At 39.9% G+C, this 24893-nt stretch overlaps 1 protein-coding gene across 1 annotated transcript; it reads left to right on the top strand.

Moving 5' to 3' along the window:
• Positions 1-127: 127 nt before the first annotated feature.
• On the top strand, positions 128-24893 carry mapk14b (mitogen-activated protein kinase 14b). The gene is made up of 12 exons (XM_042499689.1): positions 128-544; positions 10347-10476; positions 15586-15644; positions 16738-16849; positions 17621-17650; positions 17899-17946; positions 18045-18159; positions 19713-19784; positions 22622-22701; positions 23209-23287; positions 24385-24558; positions 24676-24893. The coding sequence occupies exons 1-12, from the start codon at positions 426-428 to the stop codon at positions 24891-24893; spliced, it is 1236 nt and encodes a 411-aa protein (XP_042355623.1). The 5' UTR covers positions 128-425.

Genomic DNA, 24893 nt, shown 5'->3' with positions numbered 1-24893 from the left:
GGGAGATTCCCACTCATGTCCTCACCACGGATATCCCCTGACTCAGCTCTCGCGAGAAGATAATTACTCCCGGGAGCGCGCGGTGGCGAAGGGACGTGCGCATTCACGTTTCCGCGCGCCAGCAGAGCGAGAGAGCAGTGCGAAAAATTCAGCGAAAGCTAGTCCAGACTGCTTCCTGACCCGTTTGTAGAGGAAGTTGTCTCCAAGCGCCCCGACGTGCACGGAGAGTTGGGGATTTTTCATTTTTGCACAACAATTTGCACGACTGGGCGGCCGAAGTTTCTTTGTGTCAGACGTCCTCCTAAGTGTTTAGTTTTATCAGGGAGCAGCACCACACCACGTCGTGCCTCACGGGGAGGAGAGGAGAGAGGGCAGAAGTTTCCGCTGGCTTGTTTTGTCGCTGCGCGGCTGGTAAATCCGCAGGAATGTCGCAGAAGGAGAGACCCACTTTCTACCGACAGGACCTCAACAAAACCATGTGGGAGGTCCCGGAGCGGTACCAGAATCTGTCTCCAGTCGGCTCCGGCGCTTACGGATCCGTATGGTAAGCAGTTGTTGCAGAGTACTACCGAGATCACACAGCACGATTGCACAACGACCAAACGGGTTTCCACCACCCATAGAGGCCCGGTGGAGTTACCTCCGCACGGGCTGTTTATCAGTCTGTAAGGGGTGCCGGTGGAAGAAAGGGGACAAATGAGTTGTGCCGTTTGTTTACATTTTCATACTTCGGCTGCCGTGAAGCGATGACACATCGTGCACGCTTCGGTGTGGTTCGCGTTTCTTCGGCGGGTGGGGATTATTTTTGTTTTTGTGCACATTTTTTTCTTTACGGTGACTTCCTCCTTTCTTGTAGACAACTGTATATACCGTTTATTTCCTGCGAGCACACTGGAAGCTCTGTGTGCAAGTTTTACTCGATCAAACGTGCAGACGGACTGTTTTTTTGATCGGTTATCAGTGTCTTCTGAAAAGGGCGATCAGTGGCATGTCCACGCTTGCATCATCTGCCAAAGTGGTACCTCCTCAGGAGATCTGTGCTGGGTAGCAGCAAGGGTTAACCAACACCTAGCAAAACAATCGCTTTACACGACAATACCATTGTAGTCCTGCACGTACAACCTGGTACTTTACACATCCGCACATTGCATGCATTATGCATTTTCCAGTTGGGTGCAGCCTGCAGAGTACCAGAAGGTCACGTGGTTTTCAGAAAGTAGGCCCCCTCGTGCACAGTGAGAGCTTTCAATACAGGAGACCATCCGACGACGGTGATGACTCTAGAATGATGTCACCCTTTCTCCCGTTGTGGTACACCCATGACTCACAGTCCCGAGGTTAGGTACTGGCCTCAGCTGTGACGCCTTTTTAGTCATCACAAAGTCATGGAGGGCAGCGTGCCGTCATTTCAACTTTTACTGGCAGTTTTGATCCCACTTTCACACCTTCAGCTATTGAGTATTCAAGATTCAAGATTCAAAGTGTTTATTGTCATATGCACAGTATGGAAACATGTTTCCCTGTACAATGAAATTCTTACTTTGCTGTCCACAGACTGCCTAACGTTTAGCAAATATAAAAGAAATTTGAAATAGAAATTTAAAAATTTAAAAATTTACAATAGAAGAAATTTAGAAATTTACAATAGAAGTAGAAAGAACAGTGCAAATAAAACAGTACAGTGCAAATTCGAACAGTGCAATTGTGCATGTGTAAACGAAGTAGTAAACTGTCTGGTACAGTTATGAGGTCGTGTGTGTGAGGTAGTTGCTGTGTGGACTCCTGTCAGCAGTTTAGGAGTCTGATTGCAGCGGGAAAGAAAGAGTTCTTTAGTCTAGTGGTCCTGCATTTCACACTTCTGTACCTCCGGCCTGAGGGTAGAAGTGTGAACAGACCGTGCTGGGGGTTCACACTTCTACCCTCATGTGTGTATGTGTATGAGTATGTGTGGTTTGTACAGTTATTATTAGTGGTGAGTGAAGAGTTAACCATGACTTCATGTTGTACTTATGACAATCACTGGGTATACATTTGCCATTGCACATAAAAGGCATTTATGCATATAATATATTTTTTACTAGAAATACAGCACTGTGTAAAATTCTTAGGTCACCTTAAACTTTTTATTTTTATTTTTAGCAAAGTTGTAACGATCATACATATTTATTTCTCAGTAGTCTCTTTTACTTAAATACAACCAGACCACACAGGAAATATGTATACAGGATTAAAATGCAAATATTTCAGGATAAAATAACTTCATCAGGCTTAAGTGGCAAGTGTTTAATGTAACCTCCGTTTGCACATAGCATGTCTTGAACTCTCTTGGGCAGACAATATAAGATTTATAATAGTATAATACAAGTGGCATGGCACATATCTGACATGTGGGTTAACAGTGTAAGGGGATCCATTGGATTGACAGAATTTGGCTGAACTTTAATCTGCGGTGCAGATCTACATGGCCACGATAATTATAGTCTAAATGATAAGACATATAGGGATAGAATATATAAATCATGTTGTCCTAAATAGTCATATGGTCAGCAATCGCTCCTTACAGAGGAGCAGTACATCCAAAAGCTGACTCTGTCCAGATGTAGGTGTGTCCTGTTGCAACTTGCTAGTGCTTTGCAATTGACCCATTGCAGTCTCAAGTTTTGAAAAGCTGCTGAAAAAGCAGAGAAAATTGAGAGGAACAGACTCTGAAACGTGCGTGCGTATGATTGGGATTGCACACTCAGATTTCATTCTGCTCTTACAAACTCAGGCCTGTACTCTCTCAAATGTTGACTCACAGATTGAGTAGCATTCAGAAAAAGAAATTCTAAAGAAATTATGCTCCCATACGTGTTTTGTCATCAGTATACTTCTGTGTCTGCCCCGCCTTACTCCACAACACACACATCAACTTCTGTTTTTGCAAAAACAGCATATAACCTGGGATGTTGGTCATTAAATTACACTTGATTTCATTATTCTCATACAGAAGACTGAAGCATGCTTTCAAATAAACACTTTTTAAAATTAAAAAAGCTGCTTTTAGCCAGAACCTCCATCATGACCAGTTAGCTGGCCTGCCTAACCAAGTTGGAGGAATCCTAAAGATTCCCATCCCTACAGAAAAGTCCACATGCATCATTCTCTCTGTCACCTGCAGCTATTCTATAGTTGCCTTTGAGGAAATTCCTCAGTGTTTTCCTCTGTGTTTGACTAGATCCTCAACCAGGGCAAGGAGTTGTCAGCCTGTCTCTGGGGAACATAATAAGATCACAAAACCCTTTGAATAGTATAACTTAGAATAAAGTCTGCTGGCAGAGTGGTCCAAACAGCAGGGTGTCATTAAAACTCTTCAGAAGGTATCTGATATGTATAAATAACCTCACGGCACCGTGTCACGGCTGTTGGTCAGCTGGACGCAAGCTTTCAGTTGTTCAGCCGCCAAAGTCTTTGTTGTTGCTGCCATGACGTTCCTCCTGTTGAATTCTTCCCAGCTCTTAAATATTGAAGGCATGTACTACGCAAGGGTTTAAATCATTCTCCCCTTCAGTTTGTCACCAAGATACAAGAGTTAAACGAAAAGAAACACTACCACTTTATCCTTATTTCTGACCTTTGCTCTATTTTCTAAATGTCAGACTTGGAGGTGATCCAGGGTTAGTGTGGAAAGAAAGCATTTACAATAAATGCTGCTGGCCAGGATTACAGTATGGACTGTGTGCTGAGTGCCTCGTGTTGTTCGGTCTTTCTCAGCTGAGAGGAAACAAGCACAAAACTCATACAGGCCCATGGGGCATGCATGCATATTAAATCAGTTGCTCATTTTTGCTCAGTGCAGGGAAATGAATCATGGCTTAAAAAAAATGAAATATTTCAGGCTTTGATGAAATCATAACAGTCATTCTCAGCACAGACCAATAAGAACATTTGTTGCTGAACATTATTAAGCATTTTAATAAACATTTTAAAGGATATTTAAGTTGAAATGCTATATTAATGCAAACTTTGAGTGAAGAGTATCACCACATGCCACTACAACAAAGAACTTTTCTTCATGAGCAACACAGAACTTATCAAAAGCAGCTACTGATAATCAGAACTTGGATCTCTCGTTGGAAAGAAAGCTATTCATATCTTTGAATGTTTCCGTATTACCAAAAACACAGACATTTAAAAGTATCTGTTTGTTCAGACATTAGCTTTGACAGATTTGTAACACAAAAAGTTTCCTACACCAGCTTAATGCACTGCGATTTGCTTGTTGCAAATGTCTCAATGTGCCATGAAAGTACCCACTATCTCATAATCTACTGCTTTTTATTGTTTTGTGTCCATAATGTGTTGACTTTTCCAGCTTTCACAAGTGTGTTTACAGCCTTCGTGTAGTGGAACAGCATTTTTACTTTGGCTTTACAGACAGTATGTCGCATCAGGTATTTTGCTGTTTAAGACAGGATTGTATGAAGACGCTTATGTGGTGAGAAAGTGTGATATTGTGGCGAGTTCTAACTGACGCACATGGTTTAAACCTCAGAGACTTGTCAGCTCTCCAAACAAACAGGAGGCTTAAGTTTAAAACCAGCAATTTTACACGACTTTAGCTCCTGCATACGGTCAGGTGAGGTGCATGACTGAATGCATTTGTGATGTCAGAAGAGTAAAACCATTGATTTTGATATAAAATAGTGAATCAGACTTTACAGCCCCGAAAGTCCTGAAATGCAGACATAATGAAGATACAACTTCATGCAATATAACATTTTGTAAATTCCATTATTTTAGCCTCTGACTGATGAATTTCTCTATTAAAATCCCTTTTAAAGGTTTATAGTGTAGGATTTATGTTGTGTAATGTAATTGAGTAATCATTATATTTCTGGGAACTTTCACTTTTATTCCACTACATTTACCATAAGCATTTTAACTACTTGTTACAAAATAGAAAAAGAAGGCAGGGAGTTAGTAAGGGATATATGGATGAATGAAAGAATGGGAGAGAATGAAAAGTGGACCTTTTAACTATATAAAGTATTTATATTCTTAAATTCTGCAACCAATATAGTTCAGTCGTTTGCCTTTTGTAAGTCTACCAATCTAGAAAACATTTCACAAACACATTTAAGGTGGATACACCAGGAGAGTCATCCCTCTTTATGTATTGTTTAAAAGACCAACTGCTGCAACTACTCACCGATAAAACGAAACTTTCATTGTCTAGTTAAGTTAAAGAAACAGTGAGGCGTATGTAACTCATCAGTCTTGATTGTCAGTCTTGCGAGCAATACTCCCTGCACCACACGCTAAAGACTTGGGAACCAGTTTATCTGGAAGCGGAGGGATAGTCGAGCAGTTTGCTTTCATCAGTTGCACTGTTAACAGAGCAGATTGGGAAATGAGTGTGTTCATGTGTCCTGTCATAATTTAATTAAAGCTGGATTTTGTAAATGCTGGCATTATTGCTTTTGCCATGTAAACATCTCAACCATGTTATATTACTTTCACTAAGGTCATAACCACGGTAAATGGGGCTCTTTAAACACTCAGGTCACTTATCTATTTTTTTTCCCTATTTTATTTGTTTATTAAGGTCCCAGAGTTAGTTAGATAGCTAAATTTCATCAGCAGCCCGTGGCAGGTAAATCCACAACAGAATTCTGGCAACAAATGTTAAAGAAAACGCTGGCACCTGAACATCCCACATTTATTTTTATAAATGTTCAGCATCAAATCCCATTTACCTTTATGATATTGTGTGAGTGAAGCCAAATTAGAAGCATCACTGTGCCCTTAGTCATTTTTTGCATAACAAAACATTTACTGTTGAAGATTAAAGTGCTGATGACTGATGTGTCCCTTAGCTACAGGAAATCAAGATGATGATAGGGAACCTGAAGCTGATTACTGCTGAACATCTAAAAACATGCTCATTAAAAACTTGTTCCCCTTCTCCCCACTTGTTACGTTGCTTTTGAGTCCACAATGTTCTACCCAACAGTCACCTCACAGCTGTTAGTTCCTGTAATAACCATAAACAGATTAAAGAACAGGTCTTAATAGCTACAGGCCCATATACCTGCTCATGTGCTTTCCATGATGACTGAGAGGATTTGATTGAATTGTATTTCTCTTTGCAATTTATAATCAAGTTGGTTGCACAGATACATGAAGAAAAAAAATTAGTAATGAAAAAATAAATTAGTAATAAGTTATACCTAAAAACCTTTGAAGTATTCTTGTCTATTGTTATGTCTGCCAAACCCTACAGGTTAAATGAGGAAGTGCTGTAGTTGACTGTAATGCAAATTAATGAGGTCAGGCATTCTTGTTTGACTTGTGTATGGATGACTAAGAAGTTAAATGCCTGTAAAACAGGTTGTGTTTTAATTAATCACACTTATAATTACTTTAATGTGCTTTGACTTCAGATTAATGCTGAAAGTATTAATAACTTGATGTACTGAGTATTAAAAAAAAGCTATATTCTGAGTTTTGGGAAAGTCAAGATGCTCATCATGTTAGAGATGAAACATGCCATCCCAGATGTCAGAGATGCACAGCATATTGTTGCAGGCGCATGCAGAGGGGAAAGAGTTCTGTTTTGTCTGTTGATGTCCATAGTGCTCTTTTGGCACTTTTAGCCTTTTAGCAATTTTTGTTAGCCCAGCCCTTATTATGTCTATGACATATTCACTGTGATATCACTGTACAATTTTTGAGAAATTAAAAGAAAGAGTCAACTCAGATGACATCATGCCATTCATAATTTTCCCATATTTACATAATAATATTGATATGATAATGAGGGTCCCTGTTTATACTTAAAAAGTTTGAAAAGGCATTGAATTCATTAATCTAAAAAAACAAGGCCTTAATCAGTCTTAAAACATCTGAAATCAATCTCAGTCAAAAGTCTCAGAGATGCTCAGACATGGGAAATAGGATTTCATTCAACTTTTTATTTTGATGTTCCATTAAACATTTAAAAATAACTGTAATATCATTTAAAAAATATTTTTTTTTAATATAAAAAAAAAAAATATATATATATATATATATATATATATATATATATATATAAAAACTAAACTCCTCTCACATGAACATCACCAAAAAATCAGGTTTTATGTTAATATAAATATTCAGGCAAAATTGTTCTTAACTCCAAGCAGTAGATGTCAGATCATATTTTCTTTTTCTTCCATTTTGGTTGTTGTAAAATTGGTCTTATTTATTGCGGGTGAGAGACAGTGACAGTAATATGATGGGGTTTGCTTTAATGCACCTTCTTACATTCGGTTTGAATATGGGTTGCTATAATTTGACAGCTAAAGTTGTAAATTATGTTGGTGTTGTGATTTTAAAATATTGTTTTATGTGCCCCTCTTTAACTTTGAGTATGTGCCTCTGTAAAGATCTCTGCACTGCCCTGTGTTGTTGTGTTAAAATGTATATGCTTCCACTGACACTTGCGTAAATTATAATCACTCAAAATCAAGCTGTGAGGCTCGTAATGTGTGTGCCCAGATATTATAGTGCCAGCTATGTTCGTCAGCATAAATACACCCCCATATCAGACTCTGATAAGCTATCTTATTCACACATACGTATATATGCAGATTGGATACGGAAGAGAAAAACATCAGTAACACACCAGCTGAGCTGCAGAAGAAATCCATCTCTGTTTTGGTGGCTCTGGTGTTGAAGCGCCATTGGGCAATGATGCAGCAGCCTTTATCTTTTTGCCCCCTTAATCTCCTCTGAATCTAATTTCCTGAGGTAAAGTGAATTGATGGCAAGAGGAAGGACACAACACTTAGACATGTCCACAAGTCATTTAAAGTACACATTTGCCTGTCTGCTTCCCTCCGGCTCCTGCTCACAATCACTCCTTCCCCCGTGATCCACGTCTCATAACGCTGCTACTTTTTACAGCCCATGTTTTTATGGCAGTGTGTTATTGCACTTCCATTTATTACACACTAATTGGACGGTGTATGTTTAGACGTGTCTTGTTTGTCCTGCAGATTAGTAGCAGTTTTTTTAAAGATGCTGTGCGTGCACCTTTTGTGTTGTAGTTTAGCTCTGGTATACTCTGTGTTCACGGAGCATAAGTTTTCCCTCACAAGTGACACAGACTGTATACCAGTTGTTCTGCAAGCCTGGGAGATAGAGTGCAGTGGGTGTGGGACATTGTCTCTGACTTACTGGAAAAAAAATCTCACCACTTACTCTAATGTTCCTATTATGGATGTGTGGTGGCACTTATGAGGACCATAACTTTGTGCATCAACATAGATTTAATTTTAATGCTACTGCTGGTGGGGTTTTACACTGAAACACAGGAATGCCCAGTTATGTGTGGCGGAAAGGTCGAGAGTTGAGACCTCTTAATCAGTTTGTCCAATACGTCCACAGGAAATGACTCTCATTTCTTTCGGTAACAGGTAGTGTTGACATGGCCTTGAACCAAACTCTTAACTGGAAGGCCACAATGCAGCTGAGACTGGGTCAGTAGTACAGATAGTTCACATAGATTAAGTAGCTTGCACAAAAATATATGAATGAGCTTTAAGCACTCCCCGCAGGTCCTCTTCATTAGTGTATTCGGTTGTTTGATGGGGGAAAAAAAAGAAGAAAAACTCTAATTTACATTTTTCACCCCACAATAAGAAGAAACAATACTGTTCAGCACACATTGAGCGCTGTTTTTTTTTTTTTTTCTTTACTGATTTTGCAACCATCCATTTGTGATGCAGCTCAAGTGATTGACTTGGAAGGAATGTGGTTTATTGTAAGTGTGTTGTGCTCCGTTACAAATACAGGAAACGCAGCAATGTCGTGTTTCTTAAGAAGGCAAGGCCCATCTGCCTCTCTTTCCAACACTACCCTCACAATGTCTGTCTTATTGTATGTTGATTTTCACAGGTTTCATCAGTCCTACATCCTGGCAAAAGGGTGGTCACTATCTATCCTTAGAAAATATGTTACACTTTTTTTTTAAGTAAAAGCTTGTTCATTTTTTGTTGACAGCACACCTGGAGCACATTTCACCTTCAGCTTTTACGTTACTCCTCCCTTTTGCCACACTACTTTTGCCACTAAGTCCTTTTTGCCATGCCTGTTTTTTCCCTTCCTTTTTTCTTTTACACTGCCCCCACAGTGACAACAATGTATCCTGTTACATTCATTACAATATAATGAGAAAAATATGGAATGAAAGGATAAATTATGACAAAACATGCCATACAAACTCATGTGGAAAGCTCAGACAGACTCGCAGGCAGGTTCTGATTTTGAGGGTTTGAGGTTAGATATGCAGTAAATACAGGGTTTCCCATGCATTCATTCGCTGCCCGCCACAATCAAAACATCTGCCGCCACATGTTGATTTTACATCTTTTGAGCTGGACTTTTCATTGGAGTGCTGTTGCAAAGACTTTATATACTGTTCAGTTAAACATTGCACCACACTCCCGTAGCGTGGAGCATACTTTTGGTATTAATGGAGCAGCAGTGAAAATGAAACTCAGTGGTTACTTTTTCCTGGTCTTAAGGTTTGCATTCACTGCCTCTGCAGCAGCTGCTCCTCTTATCCATCAATCTGATCTGATCAGCTCTCACAACAGATCAACAGATCAAATCTCCACTCTGTGACTGTAGAGAGGGGACACATAATAATAAAAAAGGGACCCCATGTTACATTGTTGTTCTTGAATTGCTGTAAAAAAAAATATCATATAATGATGTTTTGATGGATTGAAAATAAACATGTTGTAGCTAGCAGTTAATTTCTTTAACAACTAAAGAATGAAAAATATCAAATGGAGCAGTAATAACAGATTTTCAGTGTCCAGTGTCAAGTGTTCATCCTGATAGTTTGAGGTTACATTTATAGTACCAACCCCCAGGAACATGTGAACCACATTATGATAGAAATGGATTCTCTAACTATGCCTGAACACTGCTATTTATATGCAACTCACTCACTAACATATTGTCTTATTAATTCTTATTCTAGCAAACAATTGGTGGGTTTTCACACTCTACTGGTGTTGTACACAATGCCGCTGATATTCAACAACATGTTCAGTCATGTTCTCCTGTACAGCCTTAGGCTGCAGAGTATAATAAGAAGCGAAACCTAACCAAGAGCTCAGTGTTATGCAATTATTTGCTTTTGTTTACTGGGTTAAGGCCACCTACGCAGTCTCGTGAAACACATCTCATTCTTAGGTAAATGAAGGGAAATGTTTACGGTTTTGATATGACAGTTACTATAAGCCTGATGTGACGTGTTTCCTTTTTACAATCAAGGTCTTACAAATGCCAAACACTTTGTCTTTCAGTTCGGCGTATGATGACAAATCCGGCCTGAAGATAGCGGTGAAGAAGTTGTCCAGACCTTTTCAGTCAATCATCCACGCAAAGAGAACCTACAGAGAGCTGCGACTGCTCAAACACATGAAGCACGAGAATGTAAGTCGCCTGCAACCATCCCACCCTCACCTCCACCGCCCAGTCTTAAGCATCCACCTAATGCCTGACTCCTGTGTGTATATATGCATTGTTCTGTAGTTTAGCTCTTAAGCCAGGATTGTAAATGTGTGCACATGAAGCTGCACACGAGGTTTACACAGTTTCTGCTAACATGCAGAAGCAGGCGCTATTCATCACTGGTTAAATCGTCATGTTGTCTGTATCCTTGTAGACTTGAAGCTTATAATGATTACCGGTGCTCATTTGATCTGCCCTCAGGATTATAGCTATGTGTACGCTGACCCAAGTGTAATAGGAATTGATAGGGAGCTTAAATTAGAATCAAAACAACCGAGAAACACCTGTAATGACAGAGCTCAGACTGTTTGACAGCTCAAGATGTTGTAAATATTCTGCAAGGGAGGGTTTTATAGAGCTTTGAGCTATCTAAAAAGTTCCAGTTTCTGTTCAGGTGGACTCCTTTTGTGAAGAAGGTACACACAACACCAGTTGGAGACACTGTAATGTCGTGTATACATAGTAGGAGTCGCATGATTTTTAAAGGCTGATAAAATAACGATAGTTTAGAACAGTAAAAAGCTGTAAGTAGATTTATTTCTCAGCCGAAAGCAGATTTATTTATCAGCAGATATCAGCCCCCCATGAAAAAGTGTTGGACATTAACTTTTTTTTTTTTAAAACTTTATTAGAGACTGGATAACTGTTGAATCAGACATCCACGGCAAACTAATGTATACCTAAAGTGATATATTAAACTGGAACTTAACATCAACTAACTACAGAGCCTCCATAAAAAATGGAGATCAAAAATGGGCAGTATTTCTGTTACTTGCATTTGAAATACATATTTCAGTTACTTTGAGTATTTTGTGATTTCGCAGGACTGGAAAAAAATCAAATGTGATTTATATCAAGATTCTTTAGAGTGCAGAATTTTATTTTACTTTTTAGATTTTTCTTTTTTGGCTTTTTGCCTTTATTCGATAGGACAGTGTGATGGGGGGAGAGAGAGTAGTTGAAAATGCTGCAGGGCTTTTAATTTAAAACAAAAAGTGGTGGCATTCACTCAGTTGGGACTTTCTCTATAGTGCCATTAAAGTCCAGCCGAGTTATTGATTAGCCATAATTGCATATCCTGATAAGAGTTACCCTGGACATGTCTCCAGACTATCGCAGGGCTGACACATATACAATGCACAGACAACCATTCATGCTCACATTCACACCTACAGGCACTTTAGGGTTACCAATTAATCTAACCTGCATATCTTTGGAACGTGGGAGGAAGCCAGGGTGCCCAGAAAAAACCCACACGGACACAGGTAGGACATGAACCTGGGACTCTCTTGCTGTGAGCAGTGCTAACTACTACACCACCGTGCCGCCCAAGTCCAACCGAGTGTGTAATGGAAATAAATGTTAAAATGAAGAACAATAAACGTAGGCACACCCACACAACAGAAATGACCTGCTTTTTTTTTTTATTTTTGGAGCTATACCCACTGATCATTGAACACAGCCCTCTCCTCAACAGCTCCAGCAGGTGATGTACCTCTCCACATGACAGGTGGAGACAGACCGGCCATTGGCCAGTATCTGAGCCAGCTTCCAATGACAATGATAGTTCGCAATACGTCCTATCAGCGTTGATTAGTCGGCCAAAGCGATATATCAGTCGACCACTAATGCCTGGTACACAAATGGCATGCATTAGATGCAGTCACAACAATCTACTTTTACTCGGATCAATTCTTAATCAGTGTTTACATGCAAATATCAATAAACAGTCTTGTACTTAATAAAGTGTGAAGCAAAGCTTCAGTCCCTGTCCAGCTAGCTGTAAAAACCTCCCTCCCACATCACTATAACAGGAGTTTAACAATACAGGGGGGCTTGATGAAATGGCAACAACTTGAGGTCTAAATTGCTTTCTATTACTATCATGTGTGTCAGTGTAAACAAACACATGAACACACACAAACCCCAAGCAAGGGGGGCCTGAGGTCAGCCTGTGTGATGTCCTGGCAGAAAAGAGGTTTTCCCCACGAGCTATCAAAGCCTGTTGTGCTGCACCACTTGGTGAGCAGTGAGTCACCAAACAGGTTTACAACTGCAGTCCCGTCATCACATTCTGCGGCGTCTGTTCCTGTCATCTCATTCTGTTGCTGCAGCAATTTTGGCTCATGCCATTTTACTCTAATATTTTCAGGAAGCAGCTTTAGTTCCCCTCCTGCAATCTCCGCTGCTTGTGTTTTAGCTTTCAGTGTCTATGTGCGTACGTAGGCACAACATCATGCAGACACTTACCCACATAGAAAATGCAAACAGTTCTTAGTTCCTGTATAATGTTTATGCATCCAGCTAACACTTTGACCAAATAGCTTGGATCCTCTTATGTTATGTAACAACAGTGGTTATGATTTCTCAAGCTGAAGTGCAGGTGATGTGTTGCTGTGTACTGTGTGGGAGCAAGTGAATGGTGTGTGTGTGAGTAAAACTGGAAGTTTCTGCTGGTGCTGTGGTCTTTGTAAGGGGAAAAAGGGGAATTTTTCATTGTAAAGGGTTTACTCTATAGTTTGCTGTTAGCCATTGTAATAGGTAGAAAAAATAGTGTTAGAGAGCTTACTGATGAGTGGCAGGGTAGACTGGGTCTTCTCCAGTATCACCAGGCACTGTGGAGAACAGCAGTTTTAGATGAAGCGCGCGCGCACACAAACACACACACACACGCACACACACGCGCGCACACACACGCACACACACGCACACATACGCACACACACGCACAAAGGAATACAGAAACTGCAGCTTGAAGAAGTATGGAAGGTCTCAAAAAGGGTGGAAACCCTCGAGCAGCAGTTTGAGACGAACAGTGCAGCAGATCCAGTGTTGATATGAAAGCTCATTTCAAGTTAATTCAATTTCCTGTGAACATTGTTTTTCATTGCTTTTCTTGAATCCTATTTTACTTCACTGCTTGAACAGCTTGAGCACTCTTTTTTTAAGTAGTAAGAATTAGTGTTGCATGGTGTTCTGGTACAACTAGTTAAATACCTCAGTGCATTCATTTAAAAAAAAAAAAAAAACAGGATTACTAGGATTATGTAGGATTATACAGAATCAGTGCCTATATCACTGTGCCAAATGCAAGATGTCGGTTGTATAAAAACTGACTTGCACAACAAAATCAAAATAAAATCAGAGTAGTGGTCCAGATAGCTCATTAAACAGGTTGTTTTGCCGTTTGTATTCATTAATGAGCATGTTTTGCCAGTTTCTGTTTCATCATAACTGGGACGATTGCATAAAGCTCTGTTTTTTTGTTCCTAAATCATCAAAGCATTTTAATACCTACCTGTGCTTTACACAGAGAGGGATTCTGTGTTGTGCTCACGCTGTTGCCAGGAGACTCCCCGGATTTTGATTTTGGAAAGCCTGTGTGGACCAATCAGCTGTTTGTTGTGGCTCAGGCCAGCCAATCAGCCGTGGTTTTGTGCTCTGTGTGGGCGGGCTGCTCCTGTGCTTTATGGTACCTATCTTCGTCAGTCTCTCTCCAGGGGGCGGGGGCAGGGTGGCACTCAGGGCTGCTCTCTGCCACTGTGGTAGCAGGCATGTGTACGATTGTGTGCATACACATGTGCTGTAGATAAACACACACACACACACACACACACGATTATCTTCTAATATGTTTCCTGTCTTTCTTCTCTTTATCTTTTTTTGCTCAGTTTAAATCTTAATACTTTAAAATAAGTCTGCCATGTGCACATAATTATTATCTTAGTCCATCACACTGTCACTTACATATATTTTTGATTTTCCTGTCAGACACCAAAGTCACCTATTCACTGTAATGAGTAGATCTTGTAAATGGCATTTTCACTGACTGAAAGGGACTTTTAACAAATCTAACTGCCGAAGTCTGTATAAAGTTAGTGAATAAAAGCAAATGCAACATGCTCTAAATTGAAGAGCTGTTAGAAACAACTTGCTATTGTTGGATCAGCATGGTAAACCAGTTAAATGTAACCCAATCGAATATGACGCATTGCTTTTGTGCCAAGTGTCTTAAAGGAGCAGTGTGTTGGATTTCGTGGCGTGAAACAATGAGGATTGCAGATTGCAACCACATAAAACTTTTCCTGTGTGCCAAGCAGGAACTTTTGATTCCTTTATTGTTAATTGTTCAATAGGTTTTTACCTGGAGACCAATTATCCACCGGGGTCTCCTCCTCTCTAAAACAAACAGACTCAGTGATTTAAACTGTTAAAAACAATGAAAAAAGGAGTTCAGTGTTTTTTTCAACACTGCTTGTCGTGGAAGGACCGCTTGATGTAAAAATGCAACGATACAAATGGCGTCATCAAGAGTCAGTGTATAGTTTGTCTATTTTGGGCCACTGTAGAAACATGTTAGAGCCTATGAACGAGGACCCACTCCTTTTGTAGATATAAACGGCTCTTTCTAAGGTAATGAAAACACGACAGTTTTTATTTTTAGGTGCATATATACTAAAGAAAACATACTTATTATATTTTATTCTGTTTCTGCCAGAACATCCCCCTAAATCCTAAACACTGGACTTTTAATATTTATTTTCCCTTTTCACACTTAGACACATCATATAACACTGCTGGTGCCTGTCCTGTCTGCATGATGCACAAACAGATAATGTTTGCTGCTTCTCCTGAAATTATATCTTTTGTGGTTGTTATCAGTTCAATTTATGTGACTAAACGGCACAGAAACCAAAACAAAGTGCGAAGATAACCACATGTACGTCACTAAACATAAAGCAAGCATGAGTCCTTGAAACTGGATGCAAGACGGTCCTGCTTGTTTGACTGAATGAAATTTAATTTAAGATATTACAGGATAAAATCACGGTCAATACTTAAACGTTATAGAGACGCCACACAGTTGTTTGTCAAGTATATTGTCAAAACATGTTTTTCATTAAAAGCATGCATGCTGATACTCCGAATTATCAAATGATTATTTATCAAAACCAAATGAAAGCTGCATTTTTGTTCATTTGAAATCTCTGTCACAAATTTTGTTAATTTTGTCCTTTTTTTTGTCTTCAGGTGATTGGTCTATTAGATGTTTTCACGCCAGCAACAAGTTTAGAGGAGTTCAATGATGTGTAAGTCCCACTTTTTCTCACTCCAACACTCCTGTCTTTTAAAATTTCCTCTGCCTCTCTGTCCTTGTCATTCTTTGCCTCCCATCAGTCTCGAGCTGTCTTTAGTTTCCCTCATTTCCTCACACAATAGAACCTTTCATATCAGCAGATGATTGCAAGATAAATACGATCGCAAAGATATAAACGCATCATAACCCCGCAGCTCATAATTTCGTGTGAGTCTAGCACGTGGCACGTTTTACCAAGGTGATCATAGGGTGAACTTGTGCACTGTGCACATCACAGTGAGTCTCCATGGTAACAGCCATCTGGCGGTCTCTGGGGGTACTGTGTGTGTGTGTGTGTTTGTGTGTGTATGTGCACAGAATACTCAATCAGCATCCTTGAATTCTCTGCATGGTGTGGCGTCATCAGCATGTTGCACATTCGTGGAAATGTGAGATGAAGCCACACACACACACACACACACACACACACACACACACACACACACACAAAAAACAGGGACCCAGCACTGAAGTTGCATAATAAAGAGGTGACACTTCTCTTTTACGTGACCAGTAATAAAGACAGCAACATTGTGAAATCAATCCTTGTAAGAGGAGCAGATGCACACACAATGTTAAGAGGCCAGCCAACAACTGGTCTCTTGTGGAATGAGGTCAGATGGAGCAGATGTAGCATGTAGAAACTTCACATCTACACTTCTTTTATATTTTCCCTTCTTTAGCTGATTTGTTGGCTGTATAAACATTACACTATCAAGGAAAGATAAGTGAAACAGTCAAACATTTTCTTTTTCCCACTCTTCATATCAGCTTCTTTCCCTTTTTCCCCTTTTAAAGTGTATAAATTATGCATGAACCACTGGCCTTTCTTTTATATTGGCAAAGTTACACAGAACAGTAACGAAAACAAATAATAGTTGAAGTCAGAGTTTTATGAGGTCATTATTGCAGATGGTAAATAAAGTTATTTTAATGGATTTTTTTTTTTTACTGTAATAACTCAATAAGAAATATCGGGAAGAAAATGAGTCAAACAAAGATGCAGAGGAGACTACATTTCATCAGCTGCTATGTATGATTTGCAGGTATTTGGTGACCCATTTGATGGGTGCAGACCTCAACAACATAGTCAAGTGTCAAAAGTTGACCGATGACCACGTCCAGTTCCTCATCTACCAGATCCTCAGAGGCTTAAAGGTCAGTGGCACACCCAGCCTTTCACAAAAAAATTGGTGCTTAACTCCCTTTTGATCAGTGGGCTGTTCACTAAACTGATCTGAACTTGGTAAGTTAAGGTACTAACTTTTCCTTTGTTGGTGTGTTGAAAATACTAGATGTTCCTTTTTCCCCAATTTGGTTAAGTAGCTATAGACGCAGTTTTAGTAAGAAACTGCTGTCTGCTAGTCTATCTGATGGTCCGTTGAATGAAAACAGTCCTATTTAAAGTTTTTCTGTAACCTGTTAAAGTGAACTTTGACATCTGACACAGTAACCCCAAAGTAAGGCTGGCTTTACAGATTGAAACTTTTATTAAACTAGCCGCAGGTTGCAAAGTGCATAAAATATAATTCCCATGCAACTTAACAGCAACACAAAGCAGTTAAAAATAATCTGGTTATGCAACAGAATGTAACAGTTCATTTCACTAAAATTTGCCAGCTAGATTGGTAACTTTTCATCAGCCGCGTCATTTCTTGCAAGATAATATCAAGAACCGACGTGTCATTGCAACTACATTTGCATGATGGCAATTTATGTCTGAGATAGAAGTCAAGAGGACCTCCTAAACACGCTTACTCAATTTTCAATCATAATCTGCAATATGTGTTTTAAAAAAAAACAGATGAAATGGCATATACCAAAAATAGCTGTTATTTAAAAGAAATGTCCATGTCCTGCCTTAGTACTGTGTTCATATGAAGTGTAATTTGATATGGATCATCATTATTTTGTTTTTTCCTCCCACAGTACATCCATTCTGCAGATATCATCCACAGAGTAAGTCATGCCTGTTTAATGTGCTTTTTTTTTTACACTTGAGCTTTGAAGTCTGATAGATTCTCTTGTTCAGAGAAAACACGTTCTAACCTCCTGAAGAGGGGTCAGCTACAAAGGCTGAAACAATGAATGCCACAGCAGCTATGCTGTATAGTGTTTGGTTAACATAAACAGGAAAGAACAGGAAACCTCTCCACTGCTTCTGTCTCCCGTCTTGACTTTTACGTCTTGCCATCGTTTCTTCTCAGGACTTGAAGCCCAGTAATCTGGCTGTGAATGAAGACTGTGAGCTCAAGGTGAGAAAAAGTCAACAAGGCTCACAGTATAAGATTGATTTTAGGAAGAGGACTGGAAGATGTTAAATCGTACGCTGTTTCCTCTCTTTGTCCCTCAGATCCTGGACTTTGGTTTGGCGCGGCATACAGATGATGAGATGACGGGTTACGTAGCCACACGGTGGTACCGAGCCCCAGAAATCATGCTCAACTGGATGCACTACAACATGACAGGTACACACAAACACACAGTGAATCATAATTTCTTGCACCCAAACTGAATATAATATTAGATAATGTGCAATAGGGAATAGCTTGTTTTGATATAGCTTGCAAACATTTGTGTGTTTAAGGATCGTAATTTACAAACATCAGTGTTCAATTTGACAAAAGTGTTATACAATAATTGAAGTATTGAAACATAATGTGTGAGTTTTTGTTGTCCACAGTACACATCTCTGATATACGATTTCACCAGATATCTGTAGGTTTTCTTCTGTGGCGTCACTGTTAAGACTTTATTACATAAGAAATGATGAGGTTGATAATAGAAAAACTGGGGCAGCTTTTCAATTTTTTAAGGTGCAACACTAGCCAAAGTGGCCAAAGCGGATATCTGACCTGACTTTATGGTGTTGGTTATAAATGGTCAAATAGATTTTAGAAGAAGTTTAAGTGTTAAAGTCTTTTTTGTTGTGCCAACAGTTGTATAACACCTTTGATAAAGTGCCTGCTTTTGTTCCATTTTATAATTCTTAGACTACAATACTTCAAAAAATCAGGTGTAGCATTTTTTTTCATGAACAATTTTTGCTTTCTTTTATCTTGTGCACTAAATTTAAATGCAGAGATTTTCATATTGAACGAAGGTGATTGGATCAGTCTTTTTAGAGTTGTTTTGCACCAGATATACAGCACATATTAATGTTGAAAATTAACCAAAAACAAAAATCACAGCTCAACAGCACTGTATGTTTAAGAGATTTTGGAAAAAAGTTGCACACTGAATTGTTGTATTGAAAATTACAAACTTAACATCATTTTTAAGGGGAAGTGTGTAAGATTTAGGGGTATTTAGTGACATCTAGTGGTGAGGCTTGCAGACTTCCTCCAAAACAAACAGACCAGGTGATTAAAAACAGTAAAAAAGTGAAGTAAAGCAGTTTCAAAGTGAAGTAAAGCAGTATCATGTTGCAAATCAGTGTATTAGCCACCTGCTAATGGGTAATCTTGAGATTCAGATGTTCAGTAAGTTTTCACTAGAGGCAAAATTATCCGCAGATGTCTCCTCCTCTTCGTAATTGAAACGGGTTGAAGCACTGATTAAAGCAGTTTCACGTTACAAATCAGTATAACTCTGATTGCTACTCATTGCAGACGGGCTTTTAACTACAGTGGCAGACAAAAAAATGCATATGGCCTTATCTGGAGCCAGTGTTTGGTTTGTCCCAAACACGGTTAGGGCACATGAAGATCTCCTTAAATGAGAACCCACTCCCTGTGTGGATATAAACAGCTTATTCTGCAGTAATGAAAACACAACAATTCTCATTTAGAAAGCATACTTATAATCTATTGCTGCCAAAATATCCTTATAAATCCTACACACTGGACCTTTAAAATCTTGTATGAGTCCCATGAGAAGCCTTTTTGTGCTTTTAAGAAACTTGTGCTGGGGGAAAATGAATGTAATGTAACTGATACCAAACATGAAACAGTCAAGTTGTCTCATATTCTGAAGTGTTCATTGTGCTGGATGTTTCGTTTCTCTTCCTTACATGTAATAGTGGATATCTGGTCGGTGGGCTGCATCATGGCTGAACTACTTACTGGACAGACGCTCTTCCCTGGCACAGACCGTATCCTTCTACCGCTGACATTTCCCTGCAAAAATAAAATTGCTCCTTGGAGTCAGCTTGTACTGTAGGTCTGTGGTTATAGATTTGGAAGAGGCAGTAGATGGATGCATACTCCTCTTTTGTGTATATACTTGTCAGTGATTTATTGTTCCCCGCATTCAAGCTGTTGCTTTGTTGCTAACACCACACAGTGTTTCGAATACACACACCCACTTACACAGTTTTACCTACTTCAAGCTGACTCAGAAGCATTGCTGAGTATTGACTTTCATGAGCTGCATGCCAGAATAGTCAAGGAAGCTGATGTGTGTGTGTGTGTGTGTGTGTGTGTGTGTGTGTGTGTGTGTGTGTGTGTGTGTGTGTGTGTGTGTGTGTGTGTGTGTGTGTGTGTGTGTGTGTGTGTGTGTGTGAGACTATGTGCATGCATGTGATTGGAGTTAAGAGTCCGCTGTGGTCTATGACTCAGCACTGCCCACTTTTGTCTCTGCTGCTTCTCCAAGATACGGTACACCTTCCTGTTTCCCTCCCACAAAAGCTTCCCATGCAGCAGCAGAACAACATGACAGTGTTTTAATACAAAATCACACAGGGAGACACTGTGTAAATACAACACGCACACACCTTCATGCAGATTTTGGAACACATTGCTGAGGTCAGTGTCCCGTTCAAGATCAATAGCACAGGCTTGCTGTTGCAATGCGTTTGCTATTCCTGCTCGGAGTGATCAATCAAGCCATTCACTCCTTCTCTGCATGCTCCGTGGGTGTATGTTTTGAATGCGTGCCCTCACACCAAACGTAAATTGGCCCGAGAGGTGATGGAGCTTCCCACCCACAAGGCATAGTTAAACATACAGAGTACAATAGTTTTTCAGGTCTGTCTCATTTTACCTGTCTCAGTGAAAGGTGATCTTTGCTCATGTGTATAGAGACTACAAAGAAAAAAGTAAAAAAATAAATAAAAAATTTGCATCTTATAAGCTCCTGCACATTATAAAAAGAAAGCATCACCCACTAAATGACCATATGTTATATCAATTAATCACCCCATGATACCTTCAGTTTTTGAATAAAAATCCCAAAACTGAGAAATATCTTGATGAATTGAGTTAAAGGGGGGCTGCGTTGAACAACAGCAAAACTATATCAAAACATCGGTTTACAAACTCACACACAACCCCAGCGATTTATTCTAAGTCTCATTTAAGTCTTATTTACTCATGCAGCGTAATCTCATTTAACAAGCTGTATGCTCAGTACTTCCCAAACACATGCATTTGAATTAAAAAGCTACTATACATATGCAGAAATGTTTGAAATAGTATGGGTTTTTATTCGAAAATTCATGTGTTTGAGAAGTACTGAGCATACAACTGGTTAAATGAGATTATGCTGCACGAGTTGTGTGAGAGTTTAAGAGATATTTTGATACAGTTTTGCTGTTTTTTTTTTTTTTAAACGTGGACCCTTATGACTTCAATTCATGAAGAATTTTTTTAGTTTTTGGATTATTCGTTATCTGTGGAGGCACGTGAGAAAGATGTTTTCTTCATGAATTCAAGGTAACACGAGGTGAGTAATTGCTATACAAATGTTTATTTTATGGGTGAAGCATTTCTTTAACTGCACTGACAGTGTACTGAAGCTTCGTACAGTAAAAACATTTGTTTACTAATGATCGATGACATTTCAGCATTTTACAATTTGACTACATGCACTTTGTTTGTTTTGTTTATGCTTAACATTCTCGGGTTCCAGCGTCTCTAATTTCAGAAATTGCTGCTTTTCATAGTTTAATATCATTTGTAGATTGAATGTGTTTTGGGACTGGTGATATCTTTTACTATTTGTTGTCATTTCCAGTGGTAGTCCTTCTTCCTTGTGTTTTGTCTTTTTTTCTGAATTGAAAACTAGCTAAATTGCCTAATACTGCATGTCACGCTATGAGGGAAAAGCTTAGTTTCGCGTGATTAAACAAAACAATATAACCCAAAGTAATGAATGAAACTAATTTTACTCACCATCTAAATGTTGTAATCAGTAACTATTAATGATGCATCACAGTGTGTGAAGGCATTACACATTTGAGTTGATTGAGTTAATATGAGTCAACTTTTTTCTTTCATTTTCCTTTGATTGAATGAAAGAATGACGGCTCTTGACTGTTGTACTCTCACCCCTCTCTCCTGATCAAACACCCTCCATCCCTCCTGTTTTCCTTCATGTCAGCGTGTTAGACATTGATCAGTTGAGTCGTATAATGAAGCTCATCGGAACCCCAGAGCCCGAGCTCTTGATGAAAATCTCCTCGGAGCCTGTGAGTGTCAAGTACCATCTCGCCCAGTTCTGTTGGGTTGCCCCTCCTGCCTGTCTCTGTTGCCTTGGCAAGGGTTCAACAATCTACTTTACCACTTTATACTGCTACTACTACTACTTCTAAGCTACACCTGTTCTGCCCTGAAATTGTGGGTTGTCTTTTTCTCACTGGCTTTATTTTCACTTCAGCACAAGGCTTTGGATCTCACTTATTTCTAGCATGTGTTGTGAACTCCAGTAGTTTTCGTCTGACAGTTAGAGGCCTGTAGTGCAGCGCTGGGTTACAGTGTCCATAAATACCTGGGTACTTCATTATAGGTTGTAGTCAGCTGAATATTGAAGCTCAGAAACCTTTTTCCTCCTCATAAATCCTCTTCATCCTCACACTGCGTGTGCCCCCCCTCCTCCATCCATCCATCCATCGCACCCCCACCCCCTCCATACACCCCCTACCCTAACCACCCTAACCTCTGTGACATGCTGACCTCCATGTTTTGATGCCCCTTGACTCGGAAGCTAAAGATATAAACCAGCTGCAGCAGATAATGCGCCTGACGGGAACGCCTCCGGCCTCCCTCATAAGCAGGATGCCCAGCCACGAGGTGAGATGCCCTCCACCTTCCCGCGAGCCCCGACTACCCCGACCCCCCCAAACCCACCTCACCTCCCCGAGGTGGAATCAGAGCCAAACCGCAGTCCTGTTTGCAAGACCAATTTCAGACTTGATGTGTTGTATTGGAGTGTTTTTGCGATGTCTGCCTGTTTGCCTCTTCTCTCACTCCACTTACTCCCTGTTTCCTCTCTGACTCACCGTGCTTATCTCAGCAAGGCTTCCCAGAGTGCTTTGGCGGTGTGATATGTGGCTTCGGTAACACATCTAGATTCTGGAAATTAGGGAACAGTGTTTGTGTAATGTGTGTGGTTTGGGTGGTAGTGAAAGTGTTTGAAGCATGGCTCACTTGAAGGGTGCACAGTAAGGATAGTCTTTGCACGAGGTGAGTTTAGTTCAGTAATGTTAGGTGTGTCAAAGATTTTCAAGCTGTAGGCGACAAAGTGCAACCTGTGTTATCTTTTACAGTTTCGCTGTTTTTGTTAATGTTTTTTCACAGGCGAGGAACTACATTAACTCACTTGCCCACATGCCCAAGAGGAACTTTGCTGATGTGTTTGTTGGTGCCAACCCTCTTGGTAAGTTCCCTTTTCAGTCACTTTGCGGCTCAAACTACTCTTGGCTCACTGAGTCCCTCTAGTGGCATCATAAAGTCACTGTTTTATTTTTGTGGGTAGAATTTTCCTCAATTCCTTAACATGTTAGCCTCATTTAAATAATCCACAATGATAAATACTGACCACAGCTACGTTTTATAGTTTCAGCACCTATTCACTAATACTGGCTTATTAAGGTTTAGATGGTGTTTTTTATACCCCTGCACAAGCAAACAACCATGGACGCAGGCATTATGCTTTTATGCTGTCCATACCTTTCTTGCAAAAATGTTTTTTCAGGAACACATTGAGGGAGTTTCTTTAAATTTAGCACAAATATCCACTTGGACTCAACAATAAACTAATTAGATTTTGGTGGTCAAAGGCCAGGATTACTGTGACCTCACATACATTCATGTGAAGACAATATCTCATAAAGCATGTTTTGGCCATAACTCAGGAATTCGCTAGTTATAACAAAATTTCACACAAATGAATGATAGGATGAAATGGTGAAGTGATGGCATGTTTTATCCAAAAGGTCAAAAGTAAACTTTGATTTGATACTATAATTGTCTGCAAAAAAAACACTTTTCTGGTCATTATTTAACATCATATCTCAGAACTGGTGAGACATTTGGTCTGATAGTGAATTGGTGACACTAATCTTGGGTGCCCACTTTGAAACTGCGCTGATTGAATAGATTTTCTGTGCTGGGGGATGATGTTAACGAAGCATCCACAGTCTAGCAATTATAGCTTCTTTACAGCAGCATCCATATTTGAGCCATTGTTCATTTTGCTGATGTTGAGCTTCAGGTGACAGTTGTTCTGTCATGTTGCTGGAATAATACATGTCAATATAGTGATAACTTACATTTTACCAAAATACATTTAATACATAAAATTCCTTCAAAGTCTTCTCTGCATATCTGAGTCTGCATATGTGAGTCTTGACAGACATCGATGTAAACTGCAACTTGACCGGTTGGCGGAAACATACAACCTTGCGGTCATATTTCTAGTTTGCCTTTCCTTTTCCACATACTCATCATCGTTTTCTTGTTGCTGTGTTCAAGCGGTGGACTTGCTGGAGAAAATGCTGGTGCTAGACACAGACAAACGGATTACGGCATCTGAGGCCCTGGCCCACCCGTACTTTTCCCAGTACCACGATCCAGACGACGAGCCCGAAGCGGAGCCTTATGACCAGAGCTTTGAAAGCCGCGAGCTGGAAATTGAAGAATGGAAGAGTAAGTTGTCGCATTGTGGATGACTGTAGGGGAGAAAATAGGTAGATGCAAGTTGTGCGTGGAATAGCTGCGGAAATAATTTGTACCTAACCTTCCACGCTCTTAATTGTCTCTCAGGGTTAACCTACGAGGAGGTACTCAGCTTTGAGCCGCCGTCATTTGATGGAGATGAATTGGGGTCCGGGCATTCACAGCCTTGGTGTTATGTCTCTGCTTTGGGTTTCTTTTTTGGCATGCTGTTCAGCGTAAAGTTGGGGCGGTGCAGAGGCGGTGGACTTGCTGGAGAAAATGCTGTGTCTAGCACCAGCATTTTCTCCAGCAAGTCCACCGCTTGA

Source organism: Plectropomus leopardus, chromosome 2, assembly GCF_008729295.1.
Source record: "Plectropomus leopardus isolate mb chromosome 2, YSFRI_Pleo_2.0, whole genome shotgun sequence".
NCBI lineage: Eukaryota > Metazoa > Chordata > Actinopteri > Perciformes > Serranidae > Plectropomus > Plectropomus leopardus.
This window is presented reverse-complemented; position numbering and strand designations above follow the sequence as displayed.

Bases quoted from the DNA above. Each gene is read 5' to 3' on its own strand.
- mapk14b (XM_042499689.1), top strand. From the start codon at position 426: ATGTCGCAGAAGGAGAGACCCACTTTCTACCGACAGGACCTCAACAAA. The intron at 19,785-22,621 runs GTATCCTTCTAC...CGGAAGCTAAAG, and splicing joins GCTCTTCCCTGGCACAGACC to ATATAAACCAGCTGCAGCAG. The intron at 24,559-24,675 runs GTAAGTTGTCGC...ATTGTCTCTCAG, and splicing joins GGAAATTGAAGAATGGAAGA to GGTTAACCTACGAGGAGGTA.